The sequence below is a fragment of the Hyla sarda genome, chromosome 1, assembly GCF_029499605.1.
Source record: "Hyla sarda isolate aHylSar1 chromosome 1, aHylSar1.hap1, whole genome shotgun sequence".
NCBI lineage: Eukaryota > Metazoa > Chordata > Amphibia > Anura > Hylidae > Hyla > Hyla sarda.
This window is the reverse complement of record NC_079189.1, coordinates 321,213,817-321,236,602: the sequence shown is the minus strand read 5'-3', so window position 1 is coordinate 321,236,602 and position 22,786 is coordinate 321,213,817. Positions and strand designations below refer to the sequence as shown.

At 42.7% G+C, this 22,786-nt stretch overlaps 1 protein-coding gene across 1 annotated transcript in view; it reads left to right on the top strand.

Moving 5' to 3' along the window:
• SHB (SH2 domain containing adaptor protein B) overlaps positions 1–22,786 on the top strand; it is a 179,548-nt gene that overhangs the window by 120,993 nt on the left and 35,769 nt on the right. The window contains exons 4-5 of the mRNA XM_056519164.1: positions 10,494–10,665; positions 17,292–17,411. Of these exons, the coding sequence (XP_056375139.1) occupies positions 10,494–10,665; positions 17,292–17,411 (292 nt within the window). The remainder of the gene's footprint in view (positions 1–10,493; positions 10,666–17,291; positions 17,412–22,786) is intronic.

Sequence of the window (22,786 nt, the reverse complement as noted above, 5' to 3'; positions counted from 1 at the left end):
AGAGGTACTCTTTAAATCTTTCACCAAGCTATCTTTCTTCCTGCATATGAGAAAAAAAAAATCTGTGAGCTGTCTGTTGGGCATACTGCTCCCCCCTTTCTCTTCTTCCAGTCTTAGAGATAGCAGCAGGGAGGGGGTTATACCTAGCAGGCAAGAGTATGGAGAATGGGGGGGGGGGGGGGGGGGCAGCTAATACAGAATGTAGATGGGGAGGAAAGCAGATACAAAGCAGTTTCCAGGGTAGATTTTCATAGACTGTGCTCAAGTGTAGAAAGAACATAGAGCACTCAGGATAAAACCCCACACTCCTTAACACACAGGAGGACATTTATCAATGTTGGTGTAAGGTAGTAGAGATTTTACCCCTGTTTGCTTGGTGTTGTTTGCACAGCTGCTCAAAATTTACCAAAAAGGTGCACGGGACTTGATAAATTTTGCTTAACTATAGAAACCAGTGAGCTGCAGAGATAGGTTTAAGCTGTGTGCTCTGGCATTTGACACTTTTGCATGTGTCCTATTAGGTGGTGTAGGTTTGCGCAAAAAAACACACTTCTAAATTTGCGCAAATAATAAATACAGCTCCACTGCTAAAAGTGGTGTACGGTGCACCAAACAGACAACTTTGAAAGGTGTTCTAATGAAAAATGCGCAAAAAAAATGCAAAGCCAATGGTGTAAAGCCAATGATAAATGTCCCTCAAAGACCTTATGTGCAGGGTGTAATTCTGGGGGGAATTCCCACATGAGATACCGTATATACTCGAGTATAAGCCGAGTTTTTCAGCTGAAAACGCCCACCTCGGCTTATACTCGAGTGAATTCTCCGCCTGTCAATCCCTTCATCAGTGGTCTTCAACCTGCGGACCTCCAGATGTTGCAAAACGGCTGTCTGGGCATGCTGGGTGTTGTAGTTTTGAAACCTCTGGAGGTCCGCAGGTTGAAGACCGCTGCGGACTTCGTCATCATCCAGCCCCCCCCCCCCCCCCCCCCCCTTTGTTTTGTACTCACCTCCCCTCGGCGGGAAGTTAGGGTGAGCTGTTCCGGGCCATCTATGCTGCAGAGACCGTCCGGTGGGGATGGTTAGTTGTTGCGGACTGTCCATTTTCACTGGGGGGGCCTCTTTCTCCGTGCTTTGGGCCCGGCCCCAGAGTAGTGACGTTGCCTTGACGACAACGCACAGGGACGTTCATGCGCAACGTCCCTGTGTGTCGTCGTCAAGGCAACGCCACTAGTCCGGGCCGATAGCTGTCCGGGCATGCTGGGAGTTGTAGTTTTGCAACATCTCGAGGTCCGCAGGTTGAAGACCACTGATGAAGGGATTGACAGGTGGTGATGATGGGGGTCTGGATGATTACATGGGGGGGGGATGATGTATTTCCCACCCTAGGCTTATAGTTGAGTCAATAACTTCCTGGGTTTTTGGGGTAAAATTAGGGGCCTCGGCTTATATTCGGGTCGGCTTATACTCAAGTATACACGGCAAGTATGAAACTCTGAACAGACTGCAGTTTGCATATCAGGGGTCTAAAAATAAGTGAAGAAATGAAGACTACAACTTTGTGTAACAATTTTAACCAATTGTGACCACTAATATTTGTTTAAAAAAATTCTATGTCCAGTTGTCCAGCCTTATCTTGATCATTCATTGTGTACTTGCTCAAGCTGTACTTAGACCACAGCCGTTCTAACATACGAGTCTTTGTTCTCCTCACACTTGTAGAATTTTCCTCATACAATCCAAAAACATACTGGTGAACCTATATTATCCGAAGTATGTGTCAATATAATTATAATATAGGGAAATTGGATTGTGAACCCTACCTGGAACAGAAACTGATGCGAGTGGATGAATCTGTCTACGAATTGTCATAATGAATTGATTGGAGTAAATCTATAGCAATGCTACACAAAACTTTAAAAAAATAACCCATATATAAAAAATGTACCCATATTTTCTAAACTGCATACATTCCAGTAATGCTTACCTAGTTTTCATCCCTTCAGGGCTGTGGCCATGTTCACCTTATAAAAGCAGAAGGGGTAAAGGCTGGTGAATCATCTTGAATGCGGTCTTGCAAATGTAGTACTTAGAAAAAAATAATTCACGGGGTCTGAAAGCTTCTCAAATTAAAACTAGTGTTTTGCTTTTCTTTATGACTAATATACAGTAGTTAGCTTCCCAAATAAATGCAGCATTAAATAGAACTATTTTCCCAATGGTCGTTCATTTCCAGGTTGTACCATTTTATATGCTTATTTTGAAACATAAAAAGCTTTGAGAGTAAATGTGTTCGTTCTCAATATCCCAGTTTTCTTAATAATTGTGTAATTACTGTACAAAGCTATCAGTGAGTAATATACCCATAGCTCTCCCAGGAGGCCATCACTCATTACATAGTCTGCATTTATAATTATATACACATTTTTACAGAAAGTCACTAGTTTGCCACATATGTAAAATCTGGCTAAACATAAACACATCCTTGTAAAGTGAATGATAAAATACAGCATATCTAAGGGAAGTAGTCAATTGTTAGGCTATAATTTCATAGCTTATATTATATATTAAGAAATCCCAAATCCTGGCCTCCTGAGGCTGAAGAAGCCTTCTCCCGATTGAACTCTGCCTTTGCTTCCGCACCTGTTCTGACAAGACCCGACCCCGGAAAACTGTTCTTCCTTGAGGTGGACGCCTCGTCTGTAGGGGTTGGTGCGGTCCTGCTCCAAATGACCTCCAGAGGCAAAACGGTTACTTGTGGATTCTTCTCCAAATCGTTTCCATCAACCGAGAGGAACTATTCCATTGGAGACCGGGAGCTCTTGGCCTTTAAGCTCGCCCTGGAAAAATGGAGTCACCTATTGGAGTCACCTCCTCATCCTGTCAATATTTACACGGACCATAAAAATCTCTTGTATTTACAGTCCGCACAGCGATTGAATCCCCGGCAGGCCAGATGGTCTCTTTTCCATTTTAAATTTCTTTATCCATTTTCGGTCAGCGGACAAGAATGTCTAAACCGATGCTCTCTAGGGCCTCCGATGTCGTGGGCCTGGACTCTTCCCCTCGGCATATAGTACCTCCTGAGCGTTTGATTTCGGCCGCGCCGGTCGACCTTTAGCAAGTTCCCCCGGGGATGTCTTTTGTGCCTTCCCGCCTTAGAGTTAAGGTCTTGAACTGGGGCCATTCTTCTTTACTGGACAGGCATCCTGGTGTACGGAAGTCTATTCTGCTCATCTCCTGACATTACTGCTGGCCGAACCTGGAGCGAGATGTTTCTGATATTTTCCGTTCCTACGCAACTTGTGCCCATGACAAGACTCCACGTCTTAAGCCTGCAGGCCTTTTACAACCTTTGCCCATCCCAAAGTGTCTCTGGACACACATTGTCATAGACTTCATCACTGATCTGCCTCCTTCCTCTAACAACACGGTCATTTGGGTGGTTGTTGATCGATTCTCCAAAAATGGCCCATTTTGTACCACTATCTGGACTTCCCTCTGCTCAACAGCTGGCGGACCATTTCTTCCGGCATATTTTTCACCTACCCTTACACATTGTCTCAGACCAAGGGGTGCAGTATGTCTCCAAATTTTGCCGGGCTCTCTGCTCTCGTCTCAAGGTTAAGTTGGACTTCTCCTCGGCTTATCACCCGCCGACCAACGGCCAGGTTGAGAGGGTGAATCAAATTCTAGGGGACGGTCCAACTATCCTGTTATCTTGGGCGGGGTTCTCCTATAACCACCGGGACTCTGAAGCTACAAAAACATCTCCATTCTTCAATGTCTACGGCCACCACCTTCACCCTCCCCTTTCACTGCCTGCGTCCTCAGGAGTACCTGCCCTGGATGATCAGGTTCAGTACTTCGTGACAATTTGGCAGGAACACCGGCGCTCTTTAGTTCATGCCTCCACCCACATGAAGTCTCAGGCAGACAAGAGAAGACCACCCCAATCTTCTCTCCTGGGGACAGGGCCTGGTTGTCTGCCAGATATGTACGGCTGAAGATTCCCAGTTACAAACTGGGTCCTCTGTTCCTTTGAAGCCCTGCACCGTATTAACCCGGTATCGTACAAGCTCTTCCTGCCATCTTCCCTTCGCATCCCAAACTCCTTCCATGTCTCACTCCTTAAGCCATTAATTCTCAACCGTTTCTCCCAGGGGGATGTCTCTCCTACTCCGGTTCTGCTGACATTTTTGAGGTAAAGGAGATTCTCGCCACCAAGACAGTCAGGGGAAAACTGTTCTTTTTAATGGACTGGAAGGGATTCGAACCTGAGGAGAGGTCCTGGGAACCAGAAGTGAATATCCTGAACCGGGATCTGGTGCTTAGGTTCCTGCGGCTTAAAAAAGGGGAAAGACCTACTGTTATGAGTGGCTCCGCGGCCAGACATGCTTGCCACAGGCGCACTCCTACCCCTCCGCCCTGTGCTGTATCCGGCACAGGCGACACTGCTGTTTACATGTCAGGCTCTGCCTGCAGTCTCCCAGCCGGCGGACACTCACCCTGCCATGTTCCAGGCTCCTCCACGCACTCTCACAGCCGGCGTGCACGCCCCCGCTTCCTAGGGTGTGTCGGCTCTCTGACATTTAAAGTGCCAGCGCTCCTATAATTGGTTTTTCTTGAGCGCTGACCCTATAAGTATTTCTCACTTCCCTTTGACACCTGGCGGATCTTTGTGCCTCCAAGCCTTAGAGAAAGCTTTCCAAGTTGTCTGTCTTACCGTTCACCAGTACCTTTTTCTACGTTTCCTGACCACTGTACCTTGCTGCCAGTCCCGACTCTGAATTCGCCTTACGAATTTGTACCTCGCCTCATCTCGGCCACCACTGTGGGCAAGTTTTGCCAGGGGTAGCGACCTGGAAGTTTGCCTGCCGCAGCAAGTCCGTCCCGCTTTGCGGCGGGCTCTGGTGAAGACCAGCGGCTCCTTAGACTCCGCTCCCTGGTGCGGCTTTCACCATCTTCCACAGTGGTACAGCGGATCCGCTACTCCAGCTGTTACACCTCACTTTGATTTATAATAAAAATAATGGTACATCTAATGCCTTCTACATACATTTTAAAACAATGCACATATAGGGGATTATGATGCCCTGTGTTGTCACCAAGGTCAGAAAAGCTTGGTGTCTGCTTTTGTCCTCACCCTTTTGTCCTGACCCTTTGGCCCAGTTCATCACTTGCTAATTTTATGCTCCAACCCATTTGCAGTCACTCAAAGCACCCTTAGCACTAGCAGTTTTCTCCTAGTTTATAAGAGAGTTCACTTTCTTTATTCGACTTTTGCTTTATTACAGGCATTCTATGTCAAGGAGGGTGATCACATACCAATGCACCACACTAGGATGCTCTTTCAACATACATTTACACATGTATTCCGCAGTGGAAATTCTACATCTGATTAGCAGACCCATTGAAATCGATGGACAGCAGCATAATCCGCTAGCTGATTATCTATGTGCGAACGTACTCGTGTGGCCACTTTGCTCAACAGATGTCTGATTACTTTGTTTTTTGAATTATGCCTTTCACATTTGTGGAATAGCTTAGTACCCAGCGTTGCCTGGTCTTTCTACCTTAGCCTATGGGAGATGGAAAAATTACAATGACTCTCCCGTCCTAATATCCTGTCCTCTAGCTATTCTCTGCACCTGCCTGTCAGTCAGAGAGATGTTTAAAAATCCAGGCAATCTCTGCAGGCCAAGAGTAACACAACCAGGAGATTGCATGGGACTACAAACAAAAAAAAAAACACACCCTCGCATATAGGGGTGGGTTAGGGTTGATTTAAAGATGAGGTCCAGTCCTGCGGATAGGGGATATATGGGGGGGCAGGGTCAGACCACTGAGACCCCCGTGATCTCCCGTATGGGTCCCCCGGCTTTGCTGCTGTATGTGATGTTTCGCAGGTCAGCTGGCACAAACACATCCCCTTCCATTCATCTCTATGGCAGAGGTAGTGACACAGCAACGCGCTCTAAGGCCATGTTCGAATGCGGAATCCGGCACGGAGATTCCACTGCAGCAGAGTCCCATAGTCACCAGGATTCTGCTGCACTGTGCACACGGCAGAATTTCCATGCCATTCCGGCACGGAAATTCTATTTCCCATATCTTCATAAAGATTGAACACATTCATTCTTTGTGCGAAGTCACATGAGACTCCGTCTATGAGACTGCACATTCCTGTGCATGGTCCTAGCACCTGCATATAATGTTTGTGCCCCGCAGTTTGCGCGATGTCCGCAAGGATAGGGGATACATTTCTTGGCACTGGACATCTTCTTTAACTTTACTATATTGGCTAGGATTTTCCTGCCGATAATTTTGGTGGGTCTGGCTTAAAGTAGGGCTTGGAACTTATACAAGCAAGTCTGGCTGAAGATGCGCAGTATGCGCTAAGGACCAGTGTGAGCACGATTTGTGAAGCAGGGTAATGCTTTATTTCCCTGCCCCCCCCCCCTCCCCCCAAATAGTCCCATAGTTTATAAAGTGTACAGGGCATGATGGGGGTATTGAATTTAGTATTGCCGGCACCGCACTGCCTCCTCCTCCCATGTGTCCCTGGCCGCGGAAGGGAGCTCGAGGAGACTGCAGTACTCCCTGTGCTGCAACGTGTTACCCCCTTCTCCAGTCAGGTCCCGTCTGAGCCCTTAGAACACTGTCTCTCCTCCCAGCAGTGCCGAGCGCTGGGCAAAGATTAATTAACCCCCCACGACTGTCCACTGTGTGTATACAGTGCAGCTGGTGTATGAAAGGAGCTCAGGAGCTGAGTTCGCTTCATACTGGCTAATGCCAGACATCACCGATCCGGGTGATGTCCAGCATTAACCCTTTAGACGCCAGGATCAAAGTTGATCGTGGCGTCTGAAGTGACGAAAACAATCTTCGGTAGCTCAGTGGAGCTGATCGGGACACCCGCGGGGTCCCGATCAGCTGAGAGGATGGGCGGAGGTTCCCTACCTGCCTCTAGCTCTTCTGATCAGGAGCCTATACCACAGCACTGATCAGTGTTATCAGCACTCCATTACTACAGGCTGCTAATAATGCAGGCAGCCTGTAGTAATGGAGTGCTGATAACACTGATCAGTGCTGTGCTATAGGCTCCTATGGCACAGCATTGATCAGTGTCTACAAGCACAGGAGTGCATCTGTGTCTCGCCAAGCCTTTGGTTGTCTGGGCATGCTGAGAGTTGTAGTTCTGCAACAAATGTAGGCACACTGTGGAAAACACTATCCAATGGGGAGAAAAAAAGTGCGAAAAAATTAAGGCAATAATTGTAAAAAAAAAAAAAAAAAACCCCTCCGCTAAATAAAAATTTAAATCCCCCCCCCTTTTTCAAATAAAAGTTAACAAAAATAAACAAACATATTTGGTAACACTACGTGCATAAATGTCCGAACCATTAAAATATAACGTTAAAGGAGAACTCCCAGACATTACAACTTATCCTAAGGATTGGGGATAAGTTTCAGATTGTGGGGGGTCTGACTGCTCGACATGCCCCTTCCATGCAACTCTATGGAAGAGCCAGAGCACTGATCCCGGCAATCTCCAGCTCTGCCATAGAGCTGCATGGAGGGGGCATGTCGGCCCGCAGCTTTGTGCTGTGGTCGAAACTGCTCCTTTCATGCAGAGAGCTGGGGCTCTGTGCAGGAGATCACGGGGGGGTCAGCAGTCAGACCCCCATGATCTGACACTTATCCCCTATTCTTAGGATAGGGTATAAGTTGTTACATCCCAGAGTTTTCCGTTAATGAAACCGCACAGTCAATGACGTAAAGGTAAAAAAAAAAATTATAATAATTTAATAAAATTCCAGCATCCAGAATTGCAGATTTTTCGTCATTTCATGTAGCAGAAAAAAATGAAAAGTCATCAAAAAGTCCTATCAAAACAAAAATGTTACCAATTAAAAATATAGATCACGGCACAAAAAGTAAGCCCCTATACAACCCAATTATGGAAAAATGAGTTATAGGGGTCAGAAGAGGCATTTTAAGCATACTGATTATATATATATATATATATATATATATATATATATATATATATATATATACACATACATATACATATACATTTTTTTTTTAAAATAAAAGATATAAGGGTAGATTTATCAAAAACGTGCAAAGGAAAAATGGAGTAGTTGCCCATAGCAACCAATCAAATGGCTTCTTATAGTTTTCAGAGGCCTTTTAAAAATTAAAGAAACAATCTGATTGGTTGCTAGCGGGCCAACTGCACTTTTTTCTGCACAGGTTTTAATCGATCTCCCCCAGAATTTTTATGTAGTAAATTAATACAGAAAAACGTGGTATCATGTAATCCTATGGACCTATAGAATATACATAATGTGTCATTGTTACGGAAAAGTGCACTTCATAGAAACACTGCTTTTTTTCAATTTCTCCCCAGAAATATATTATATAATATATATATATATATATATATATATATAAATTAGTACAAGTCCGCAGCACACAATCCAAATGAGTGAAAAAAAGTGAAATTTATTCCATAATCAGGTGAAAGTTACAGCGACGTTTCAACCAGCTCTCCTGGTCTTTCTCAAGCATGCTTGAGAAAGACCAGGAGAGCTGGTTGAAACGTCGCTGTAACTTTCACCTGATTATGGAATAAATTTCACTTTTTTTCACTCATTTGGATTGTGTGCTGCGGACTTGTACTAATTTATATTACATATGGACCATTGACCGTGCGTGCACCGCTACATTTTTTTGAGGTGCTGCTTCCCTTGGATTACTATATATATCTATATATATATATATATATATATATATATCTATATATATATATATATATATATATATATATATATATATATATATCTATATATAATATAAATTTTTGACTGTAGATTTGGTGGCAAAATAAGCGATGTCATTACACAGTAAAATTGGTGGCTGCACAAAACAAAGCCCGCATATTGGTTTTTATGAATTTATTTAAGTAAAAAAATGTTGATAATACAATTTTACAAAAAATATATTAACAAAAAAAAGTGGTTTTCGACCTGCACGGCCTAAATTTTCGGATTCAGCCTAAAATTTCCCTTTCGGTGCATCCCTAATATAAATAAAATTATCTATCCAGCACACCACGAGATGCAATTCAAGTGAATGGTTTATTCCATGATTTATAAAAGACTACATTTCGGTAGCCTCATGCTACTTTTTTCAATGTAGCGTGAGGCTCCCGAAACGTATTCTTTGATACATCATGGAATAAACCATTCACTTAACTTGCATCTCGTGGTGTGCTGCATCTATTTTGGCTATTTATATCGGGAATCGGGGGACCAAGGCTCCGGATATGCTTGTATCCCATTGCTGGCTGACTGTTTTGCTGGATGTGCTTTTTATATTTGGAATATAATATAAATATATATTTCACAATTTTTTGTTCTTGGTAATATAAATGTTAAAATTCTCATGTTCGTCTGTCTCCTTTTTATTGAAGACACATTTTAGAGCAGAAGCCTATTTTGTCTGTTTTACAGATGCCTATATTAAAGAGGCTGAGGTGCTGCATTTTCCACTCCTTCTTGCTTTCTTTTCACTGTTCTATGAATAAAGAAGGTTTCATGGGTGACTGTTCCTATGTGAACAATGTGAGGCAGATGTGTTTAAATTGTGTTCCGCTGCCCTTGTATGACTGTGGGTGGCCTAACAAGCCTATGTGACAAATCTTGTTCTGTGGAGCATGGCAAACCCTGTGAATATATGATGCCAACCTAACTACACATGAATAGCCCGCCCATATTTGTGCACATTTGTGTGCTTGTGATCATATGTACAGAAGTTTTTTTGAAGTGGTAGAAACTAGTAGATCCCAATGCAGGAGAATGGATTATGGTTTTGACTAATGTATAGTCATTAAAATGTTATTACATTCTACTAATGTTTCCATGAATACTAATTGTTTATTTATAAAGTGTTTATATTTGTACAGTTTGTGTATTCATTGTTTATTAATCTTTTATGGAAACAGGATGGCATGGACAAAGCCTTAGAGCTCTAGCTAGATAGATTGTAGACCTTGTACACTGTACACACTATTAAATACTTGTCCAAACTGAGCATGATTTGTTTGTTGTCAGACTTTATTGCAAAACAAAGTTCTTGTATTCAGTAAAAGTCCAGAGACTAATAATTACCCAAGAGCTTTGTTTTCCATGAACTTTTGAGCCATGGCACGCAGCCATTTTTCAGGCTTTAGACATTGTGAAGATGTGAAGCACTGATATAATGCTGATTGTCAGTAAATGGGAAATATTGTTTCCCTTTTGTACCAAGCATTTCAGTTCTAATCTCCATGGCAGGAAACAAGGCTCTTCCCAATGATTATCGACATACATTAATACTTATAGTCAGGACCTTTGTCGGCAGTAGCCTTATTGAGTACTTGTGACAGTGCCTTTATGTATTGACATTTAGTGATTGTTTATAGTCATCCTTTTAATCTTTTGCAGCCCAGTTTAGTGGTGGAGAAAAAATACAGTCATCGCCCTCTCCTTCAAGCGACAGGCGCAGACAGCTCCGAGCCCCTGGAGGTGGCTTTAAACCTATAAAACATGGCAGCCCTGAACTCTGCGGTATCCTGGGAGAAAGGGTGGACCCAAATGTTGCACTGGAAAAACAAATGTAAGTTTGATTTTCTTTCCATTGAAGACATATTCACTTGTTATGTTGGTTGAGGATAAGATTATTAGGATTTACCATCCAAGTAAAGCGAAAAATAATGACTGGTAACTATAAAAAGGAACCCAAAAGTCAAAAATGTATTTCATGGGATTTTGTAGAACCATATGTTTTATAGGTCCATGAAAGAAATTTGCACTTCAGCATAGTGTTTCCATCAATATCAGTTCCCATCGTAGCTATCTGATCCTGACTTATAGGGGTATGGCCGCCATGGCAGGATCATTTCCCCCCCCCCCCCCCCCCCCCATACTACAGTCACAGCACGAAACATAGCACACATAATCAAGGTCCCTGCCCTCTGAAAGATTGCCTTGTCAGAGGGGAAGGGGTCGGGGGTGGGGGGTTGTGATGCTGCTAACAGGTATGTGATCAGCATCCATAACTATGTACATGCCTTCTTTAAATGACCGAGATATTAGTAAAAATGTAAAAGAAAACAATACTTAATGTGGTCACCTTCAGTTCCTTGTCTGGTGACTTCAGTCCTCACTTGTAGTGAGTTTTATTATTTATAGTACCCCCCCCCTCCCAGAAACTTAACCCCTTAAGGACCGAGCCCTTTTTCACCTTAAGGACCGGAGCGTTTTTTGCAATTCTGACCACTGTCACTTTAAACATTAATAACTCTGGAATGCTTTTAGTTATCATTCTGATTCCGAGATTGTTTTTTCGTGACATATTCTACTTTAACTTAGTGGTAAAATTTTATGGTAACTTGCATCCTTTCTTGGTGAAAAATCACCAAATTTGATGAAAAAAATGAAAATTTTGCATTTTTCTAACTTTGAAGCTCTCTGCTTGTAAGGAAAATGGATATTCAAAATATATTTTTTTTGGGTTCACATATACAATATGTCTACTTTATGTTTGCATCATAAAATTTATGAGTTTTTACTTTTGGAAGACACCAGAGGGCTTCAAAGTTCAGCATCAATTTTGACATTTTTCACAAAATTTTCAAACTCGCTATTTTTCATGGACCAGTTCACGTTTGAAGTGGATTTGAAGGGCCTTCATATTAGAAATGGCCCATAAAAGACCCCATTATAAAAACTACACCCCCCAAAGTATTCAAAATGACATTCAGTAAGTGTATTAACCCTTTAGGTGTTTCACAGGAATAGCAGCAAAGTGAAGGAGAAAATTCAAAATCTTTATTTTTTACACTCGCATTTTCTTGTAGACCCAATTTTTGAATTTTTGAAAGGGGTAAAAAGGAGAAAATTTTTACTTGTATTTGAAACCCAATTTCTTTCGAGTAAGCACATACCTCATATGTCTATGTTAATTGTTCAGCGGGCGCAGTAGAGGGCTCAGAAGGGAAGGAGCGTCAAATGGTTTTTGGGGGGCATGTCACCTTTAGGAAGCCCCTATGGTGCCAGAACAGCAAAAAAAACACACATGGCATACCATTTTGGAAATTAGACTCCTCAGGGAACGTAACAAGGGGTAAAGTGAACCTTAATACCCCACAGGTGTTTCACGGCTTTAGCATATGTAAAAAAAATTATATTTTTTTTTACCTAAAATGCTTGGTTTCCCAAAAATTTTACATTTTTAAAAAGTGTAATAGCAGGAAATACCCCCCAAAATTTGAAGCCCAATTTCTCCCGATTCAGAAAACACCCCATATGGGGGTGAAAAGTGCTCTGCTGGCGCACTACAGATCTCAGAAGAGAAGGAGTCACATTTGGCTTTTTGAAAGCAAATTTTGCTCTGGGGGCATGCCGCATTTAGGAATCCCCTATGGTGCCAGAACAGCAAAAAAAAAAACACATGGCATACCATTTTGGAAACTAGACCCCTCGGGGAACGTAACAAGGGGTAATGTGAACCTTAATACCCAACAGGTGTTTCACGACTTTTGCATATGTGAACATTTTTTTTTTTTTTTTTTACCTAAAATGCTTGGTTTCCCAAAATGTTAACATTTTTAAAAAGGGTAATAGCAGGAAATACCCCCCAAAATTTGAAGCCCAATTTCTCCCGATTCAGAAAACACCCCATATGGGGGTGAAAAGTGCTCTGCTGGCGCACTACAGGTCTCAGAAGAGAAGGAGTCACGTTTGGCTTTTTGAAAGCAAATTTTGCTCTGGGGGCATGCCGCATTTAGGAAGCCCCTATGGTGCCAGGACAGCAAAAAAAAAAAACACATGGCATACCATTTTGGAAACTAGACCCCTCGGGGAACGTAACAAGGGGTTAAGTGAACCTTTATACCCCACAGGTGTTTTATGACTTTTGTATATGTAAAAAAAAAATTATTTTTTTTACCTAAAATGCTTGTTTTCCCAAAAATTTTACATTTTTAAAAAGGGTAATAGCAAAAAATACCCCACAAAATTTGAAGCCCAATTTCTCCCGAGTACGGCGATACCCCATATGTGGCCCTAAACTGTTGCCTTGAAATACGACAGGGCTCCAAAGTGAGAGTGCCATGCGCATTTGAGGCCTAAATTAGGGATTGCATAGGGGTGGACATAGGGGTATTCTACGCCAGTGATTCCCAAACAGGGGGCCTCCAGCTGTTGTAAAACTCCCAGCATGCCTGGACAGTCAGTGGCTATCTGGCAATACTGGGAGTAGTTGTTTTGCAACAGCTGGAGGCTCCGTTCTGGAAACAGTGGCGTACCAGACGTTTTTCATTTTTATTGGGGAAGGGAGGGGGGCTGTGTAGGGGTATGTGTATATGTAGTGTTTTTTACTTTTTATTTTGTGGTAGTGTAGTGTAGTGTTTTTAGGGTACAGTCACACAAGCGGGGGTTCACAGTAGTTTCTCGCTGGCAGTTTGAGCTGCGGCAGAAAATTTGACGCAGCTCAAACTTGCAGCCGGATACTTACTGTAATCCTCCGCCCATGTGAGTGTACCCTGTACGTTCACATTGGGGGGGGGGGACATCCAGCTGTTGCAAAACTACAACTCCCAGCATGGACGGTCTATCAGTGCATGCTGGGAGTTGTAGTTTTGCAACCGCTGGAGGCTCCGTTTTGGAAACAGTGACGTACCAGACGTTTTTCATTTTTATTGGGGAGTGGAGGGGGGCTGTGTAGGGGTATGTGTATATGTAGTGTTTTTTACTTTTTATTTTATTTTGTGTTAGTGTAGTGTAGTGTTTTTAGGGTACAGTCGCATGGGCGGGGGTTTCACAGTAGTTTCTCGCTGGCAGTTTGAGCTGCGACAGAAAATTTGCCGCAGCTCAAACTTGCAGCCGGATACTTACAGTAATCCTCCGCCCATGTGAGTGTACCCTGTACATTCACATTGGGGGGGGAAACATCCAGCTGTTGCAAAACTACAACTCCCAGCATGTACGGTCTATCAGTGCATGCTGGGAGTTGTAGTTTTGCAACAGCTGGAGACACACAGGTTGTGAAACACCGAGTTTGGTAACAAACTCAGTGTTTTGCAACCAGTGTGCCTTCAGCTGTTGAAAAAGCTACAACCCCCAGCATGTACGGACAGCGGAAGGGCATGCTGGGTGTTGTAGTTATGCAACAGCCGGAGGCATACTACATTGGCTGGGGATGCTGGGGATTGTAGTTATGCAACAGCTGGAGACACACTGGTTTACTACTTAACTCAGTGTGCCTTCAGCTGTTGCAAAACTACAACTCTCAGCAGTCACCGACAGCCAACGGGCATGCTGGGAGTTGTAGTTATGCAACCACCAGATGCACCACTACAACTCCCAGCATGCACTTTAGCTGATTGTGCAAGCTGGGAGTTGTAGTTACACAACAGCTGAAGGTACACTTTTCCATAGAAAGAATGTGCCTTCAGCTGTTGCAAAACTACAAGTCCCAGCATGCCCATAAGGGCATGCTGGGAGTTGTGGTGGTCTGCCTCCTGCTGTTGCATAACTACAGCTCCCAGCATGCCCTTGTTGCATGCTGGGAGCTGTTGCTAAGCAACAGCAGGAGGCTGTCACTCACCTCCAACGATCCAGCAGCACAGGATCGGGGTCCCCAGCACCGGGGGTCGTCTTCCCGCACCCGCTCACGTCCTCCGGAAGAGGGGCGGAGCGGGTTGCGGGAGTGACACCCGCAGCAGGCGCCCTGATTGGTCGGCCGGTAATCCGGCCGACGAATCAGGGCGATCGTGAGGTGGCACCAGTGCCACCTCACCCCTGCTGGCAATGGCTGTTCGGGGCCGTCTCTGACGGCCCCGATCAGCCAGTAATTCCGGGTCATCGGGTCACTGGAGACCCGATTGACCCGGTATCTGCCGCAGATCGCTGGACTGAATTGTCCAGCGATCTGCGGCAATCGCCGACATGGGGGGGCATAATGACCCCCCTGCGCGATATGCCAGGATGCCTGCTGAACGATTTCAGCAGGCATCCGGCTCCCCTCCGGCTAGCGGTGGGGGCCGGAAATGCTCAGGGCGTATCCATACGCCCTCGGTCCTTAAGGACTTAGAAACGGGGGCGTATGGATACGCCCTATGTCCTTAAGGGGTTAAAAAAAAAAATATGTAATTCAGGAATAACCCTTTTTAAGTCATTTCTGAATTCCTTTAGATCTTAAAGGGGTACTCTGCCCCTAGACATTTTATCCCCTATCCAAAGGATAGGGGACAAGATGTCTGATCGGCCCGGCACCCAGCGTTCTGAACATATATGTTCAGAATGCTGGCTGTGCTAAGCTTTGGATGCCCGTGGTCATCACGCCTCTCCATTAATATCTATGGTTGATATATGTACAGTGGGGATCAAAAGTTTGGACACCCCAGGTAAAAATTTGTATTAATGTGCATAAAGAAGCCAAGGAAAGATGGAAAAATCTCCAAAAAAAGGCATCAAATTACAGATTAGACATTTTTATAATATGTCAACAAAAGTTAGATTTTATCATTTACACTTTCAAAATAACAGAAAACAAAAAAAAAAATGGTGTGTGCAAAAGTTTGTGCACCCTGCAGAGTTTATAGCATGCACTGCCCCCTTTGCAAAGCTGAGACCTGCCAGTGTCATGGATTGTTCTCAATCATCATCTGGGAAGACCAGGTGATGTCAATCTCAAAGGTTTTAAATGCCCAGACTCATCTGACCTTGCCCCAACAATCAGCACCATGGGTTCTTCTAAGCAGTTGTCTAGAAATCTGAAACTGAAAATAGTTGACGCTCACAAAGCTGGAGAAGGCTATAAGAAGATAGCAAAACTTTTCAGATGTCAATATCCTCTGTTGGGAATGTAATTAAGAAATGGCAGTCATCAGGAACAGTGGAAGTTAGAGCAAGATCTGGAAGACCAAGTAAAATATCAGACAGAACAGCTCGCAGGATTGTGAGAAAAACTATTCAAAACCCACGTTTGACTGCACAATCCCTCCAGAAAGATCTGGCAGACACTGGAGTTGTGGTACACTATTGCAATATAAAGAGATACTTGTACAAATATGGTCTTCATGGAAGAGTCATCAGAAGAAAACCTCTTCTACGTCCTGACCACAAAAAGCCTGATGCATTTTGGGAATAAGTTCTGTGGACCGATGAGGTTAAAATGGAACTTTTTGGTCAGAATGAGCAAAAGTACATTTGGAGAAGAAGGGGAACAGAATTTAATCAAAAGAACCTCTGTCCAACTGTTAAGCATGGGGGTGGATCAATCATGCTTTGGGGTTGTATTGCAGCCAGTGGCACAGGGAACATCTCACGAGTAGAAGGAAAAAAATGGATTCAATAAAATTTCAGCAAATTATGGATGCTAACTTGATGCCATCTGTGAAATAGCTGAAGTTAAAGAGAGGATGGCTTCTACAAATGGATAATGATCCTAAACACACCTCGAAATCCACAGGAGATTACATCAACAGGCATAAACTGAAGGTTTTGCCATGGCCTTCACAATCTCCTGACCTCAACATAATTGAAAATCTATGGATAGACCCTAAAAGAGCAGTTGCGTGACAGACAGACCAGAAATCTCAAAGAACTGGAAGACTTTGGTAAGGAAGATACCTCAAACAAGCATTGAAAAACTCTTGTCTGGCTACAAAAAGCGTTTACAAGCTGTGATACTTGCCAAAGGGGGCAGTACAAGATATTAACTCTGCAGGGTGCCCAAACTTTTGCAGACACCATTTTTTTGTTTTCTGTTATTTTGAAAGTGTAAATGATGGAAATACAATTTTGTTGACATATTATAAGAATGTCTAATCTGTAATTTGATGCCTTTTGGAGATTTTTCCATCTTTCCTTGGCTTCTTTATGCACATTAATACAAATTTTTACCTGGGGTGCCCAATCTTTTGATCCCCACTGTAGGGGGCATGACAGCTGTGGTCGCTCGTAATGCGGCACGAAACGGAGTTCGCTCAGTACATGTGGATTACTGGGGTGCCGGACCGGAGATTGCATGGGTTCCCAGCCACTGTACAGGGGATAGAGGATAAGATGTCTAGGGGCGGAGTACCCCTTTAAGCAGAGATCTGACAGTTGTCACGATTTCTCTTGAGAAACTAATAATGTATATACTTTCTGGGACCAGTATTAACTTTGTGGACATTTGTTTTATGTTACTATTAATGATTTCTGTGAAGTATAACAAAGGTTGTGTGTTTTTAGTTGGTACCATGGAGCCATCAGCCGGACAGATGCTGAGAACTTACTGAGGTTGTGCAAAGAATGCAGTTACCTGGTCAGAAACAGTCAGACAAGCAAGCATGACTATTCCCTGTCACTGAAGTAAGTAATTTGTATTGTATTTAATGGAAGCAAATATTAAATTAAAACTTACCAGCAATACAACCAAAAATGCAGATTTGTGGGAAAAACAAACATCACTGAGAGTTGTGGCTATTTAGATACTCTATTTTCTTTTATTTGGTTGCCCATTTTGTACTAGTTTGAAATCTCTTTTAAGAAAATCAATAGAGGAGGTTAGAGCAGAGAAGCACATTATTTCTCATGAGGACTTGCACCACTGAGCTGTTTAGTTGCACCCTGCTGTGTCTGCACGGCTTTGCCACGCTATCAGCTGTGTCTGTGTATGCTTACTGGTATGCACCAGTAGGTGAAATAATATCCGCTCAATTCTATCTTGCCAGTGCACAGTAGGGAGGACACTTGTGGCCAAGCAACAGTCTTCTGTAGATGAATAATAGTTCTCCAGGCCGTTGTGATAAACAGGTGGAATAAGCCCACATTCCATACATCACACCCTGTCTGGATAATATGTGTCAGCCTTTATAGGTCACCTTTTAAACTGTTTAAATTAGGAAAGACATAGGAAAATGCAGATCCTGTGGTGCTTGTAGTAACTCATTGGAAGTAATGCTGACACCTGAAGTACAGAAGAGACCCAGGTTAATTGCATTGCTCCCTTATGTGTTGTAGTTCACCTCTGCTGTGCCACCTCTTCATTTATATGGAAAATCCATTGAATTGTCCCTAACCAAATAAAAAGAACAGTGATCTCCCCACAGACTTCTATGCAGCATTACATTTAGATTAAGACTTCCAATTAGTAAAATATATTACAGCAATGTGACCTCTATATTGGAAGCTTAAATTGAATTTGTAAGTGTTGTTCCCACTAGCAGTTACTATCTATACTTAAACAGTTCCTAAAATCATGCAGAGTTGGCTCTGGCCACTGAGCCTCATAGTAAGCGTACACTCCTTGTTCTGTGGTGTTGGAATCCAATGAAAGGTCACCTCTATTATGAAGCATGAGGCAGATAACACAGGGTCTACCACTGACATAGGTGATGGACACCGCTTAGCACAGTTACGTAGGATGCTCAGGTCACTGTCACACAGGAATCCTTTCTAGATTACACTAATGCAGGAGACAGTATAGCCAGCACTAACTGAACTAAGCCCCAAGGAGGAACGTGGGAATGCAGCAAGTCGGACACTGACGGTATAGACCTGTAGCGGTGGTGCTCTGCCCAGCAGACAGCAAAAGTTCAACAGTAAGGTATTGAAAGAAAGGCGACACTCACCATGCAGGAAGCTTCTTTATTCACACAACGTTGACATCAAACGGGTAACAGGCACATCCGGCTAGAGGTAGTGCGCAGGGCGCACAAAACAACTTGTCTCCGCTACCCCTACTCCACCCCGCTCCCCCGCCTGTTACCTGTTTGATGTCACCGTTGTGTGAATAAAGAAGCTTCCTGCATGGTGAGTGTCACCTTTCTTTCAATACCTTACTGTTGAACCTTTCTAGATTACAGGTTCCTATGGTTCATGTTGCTGCTGTATTCTAATTTGTTTTTTTATGGCACACTTTTATTTTATTTTCTAACACAATAATGAAGAAAGCTATAATGCAGGAGTTACCGTAACTGGTTTGGCATAACAGCAGGCACCTGGATGTAAAAATGAAGTCCAAAAACATCTTGATTTTGAGAGCTTGATCTATGATCCTGTCCATTTGACAAATTCATATTATAGTGATGATAACCTTTGCTTTAAAGTGCCAAAATATTTCACAGTGCTTTACAATCGCAATAGTAACAAACAAGTTAAATGACTGATAATGGCCACCAAAAAGAAACAGTAAAATGGGTTAAAGGGGTACTCTGGTGGAAAAAAAAATGTTTCCTAATCAACTGGTGCCAGAAACAGATTTGTAAATTACTTCTGTTAAAAAAAATCTTAATCCTTCCAGTACTTATCAGCTGCTGTATACTACAGAGGAAGTTTGTATAGTTTTCTGTCTGACCACAGTGCTCTCTGCTGACACCTCTGTCCACGTCAGGAAGTATCCAGAGCAGGAGAGGTTTGCTATGGGGATTTGTTCCTGCTCTGGACAGTTCCTGAAACAGACAGAGGTGTCAGCAGAGAGCACTGGGGTCAGACAGAAAAGAACTATACAACGTCCTCTGTAGTATACAGCTGCTTAGAAGAACTGGAAGGGTTAAGATTTTTAATAGAAGTGATTTACAAATCTGTTTAACTTTTTTGCACCAGTTGATTTAAAAAAAAGAAAAAAAAATAGTTTTCAGAGTACCCCTTTAAAGTAAGATTTTTTTTTTTACAACTGTATTGGTGATGTATCTCACGGACATATGACTGTGGTAGCCAATTGATAGAAAACGTTAATATTTTATTACTATACATGCGTTCTCTAAATTGCCTTTAATAAGTTATGGATTATATAAGATAATTTCCCATGAATTAATTTTTTTTCTATGCCCATCCTCTTATTAAGGCTGTGTTTACATGTTGTGAATAATTACCTCATTCCTTTTTGATCCAAATTACCGTAAAAATTGTACATTTTACTGCAAGTTACATAAATAGAGCGCTACTTTTCGATTTCTCCCATTCACGTAAAAAATGCACACAATAATTAGTTGCAGTACCGCACTTTAGCCACAACATGTAAACACAGCCTATTTATTTTATTTATATTTTTAAAGCTTTTACTTTGCACAATACTAAATTTACCACACCCATTAGTATAAACAAAACTGTAAAGTGTTCGCAGCTCAGCCAAGTCATATTCAGCAATGAGGACAGTTTTCTTCATTACACCAGGAATATAGAGAAGCATTATTCTTTGTAGCACATGTATAAGCAGCGTGTGCTTGCTGTTTCTTCCGTTGATTGAATTAGTCTTAGTACAAATAAGCATGGTTGTGGTAGACAAGTTGTTAGAGCTACATCTCCAGCCCCATATTGAGTTTACCATTTCCAGAAGCCATAAGAGTAAATCATCCTGTTTGTAATAAGAGCGGATTTATCTGAAAATGCAATAAAACAAGCCAATACAGGTCGCAATGAGGATATCTCAATTTATGGTGGTATTATGGTGACATAACCCCTCTGCTGCAGGAAAAACTGTGTAGTTTGCTGTGTGAAGCATTTTATTGGAACATTTAGTCACACTTAGCCTTACTTGCCCTGTCCATCTACAGCTACACCCTAGTGTGGACGTCTCCAGAGCCAAGGAGCTATCCCTATCCTACCATGAACCCTAACTGATAAAACAGTGACGAAGTAGCACCACATAGCAGCATGTACACCATCACATGCAGACTCCATCATTTACTTTAGGTCCAAGCCAGACTTTACCGGTCTGCAGGCATGCAGGCAGGATATTAAACAGCACTGGGTACACTAGACTATTGGAGGCACTGTTAGTATCGTTCAACCACAATATCAAACAAGTAATCTCCCTAATCACGGGTGCTACTTCTTGATTCCCATGTGTACCCAGTTTATCTGTTTGACCACAACTGTTTGGGTCATTATATATTCCCTGAGGAAGCCATACCGACTTGTTAGGGGAAATGCATCGGAATAAGAATTAGACTGTAGTGAATCCATGACCAGAATTTGTTCCACGTGTATTCATAACTATTGTACGATCACACACTGAAGAATGGGAATGAGGATTGGAGTCCCAATATCACAGTTGACAGGTTTTGCCCTAAAGTCATCTGTATGTGACTCCTATATTTTTATGGTAGAAATCATTAACATTCTGCCATAAGTGGACTGTCAGTTATATAGTTTCATAAATCAGTTATAACATACTGTAGTAAAATGGTAACATACAAAATATATTTATATGACTAAAATGTCTAAACTTTAAGTTCCCACGAAAGTAAAAATGCAACATTCTATGCACAATACATTGATGATGCAATATTATTATGTTGAGTTATTTTGAAACCAGGGATAGAATTGGTTAATTTATACCAACTCCGCCCAAAATTTACAGACTTCACAGTCCACGACTGTTCAGCATGGATGAGCCCAAATTATGGTTAGAAACCTAAAATAACTGGCTTCCTACCAATCATTTAACAAAGAGCCCCTATATATTGTATCCAATTCAAAGGAATATCAGTTCTGGTAGTAGTACAGAATTCTTAGCACTGCGTTCATTATGTCTTGTAATGTCCTGCCTTAAATAAAGTTCTGTAGGAGTAACTTAATGGAGTTTGGCTTGGCACTTGAAACATTACCTGTGTTAACAATAATTCCATTATTATCACATTATGTTGAAGGCAACATTGCTGAGATGTGTTGATTTATACTGCAAGGAAAAATAATCAGATAGAGAAATGTATAGCATTTCCATGAAACCTAATTTGTGCTTGCCTATGCAAGTATAATGACTTTTAAGAGAACAGACTCTTTTTCTGAATAAACTTCCAGTCAGCACATTACTGTAGTTGAATTATTTAAGGAATGCTATATTATTACAAGTAATGTTCCTCACAAGAGATTCTGAAGAAATTGCTCCGACCTCAAAGATCTTGGTGGATTTAAAGAGCTTTATAAACCCAAGGCACATATTATTTACAATCTGTGGCTTCCAGGTATGTGCTTATCCATTTTATTTTCAACATTATTCACCTGTTGACCAGTTAAGTTATACCACCTCATTCCCTGTGCCACCAAGCTCTTCTAAATGGGGAACACATGTTGTGCTTTTAAGGCTGTAAAATATATAATATATATATTAGGGATCGACCGATATCGATTTTTTTAGGGCCGATACCGATGATCTGTCACCTTTCAGGCCGATAGCCGATAACTTATACCGATATTCCGGTATAAATTATCGGCTATTTAAAAAAAAAAAACTGCGGGGCAGAAGCTGTTGCAGATCAATGATTTAAAGCGGGCGCTTTAAATCAATGAACTGCAGCGGCTTTTGCTGTGCCAGAGACCGCCGCCGCCCGCTTCTCTCCCCCTGCCTGTCCTGGGGACCTGATTTTAACCACCACAGTTGCCCCATCGCCTCTTCCACCCCCCCCCCCCCCCCCCAATCCTCTGCCCACCTACCCCGGTGTTATAATTACCTGTTCCCGAGGTCCGCGATCCTTCTGGCTCCGGAGCTGTCACTGTGCGCACTGACGGTGACGTCGTGTGGGGACGTCACTCGTCATTACGCAGCGCACAGTGACAGCGCCGGAGCCAGAAGGATCGCGGACCTCGGGAACAGGTAATTATAACACCGGGGATGGGGAGGCGATGGGGCAGCTGTAGTGTTGTACTCAGGAAGATTGTGTATATAAGCGAAGTGGGGACCATATAACGCTATATGTCTGGTCCCCACTTCGCTTCTATACACACATGCCTCTGAAGCGCTA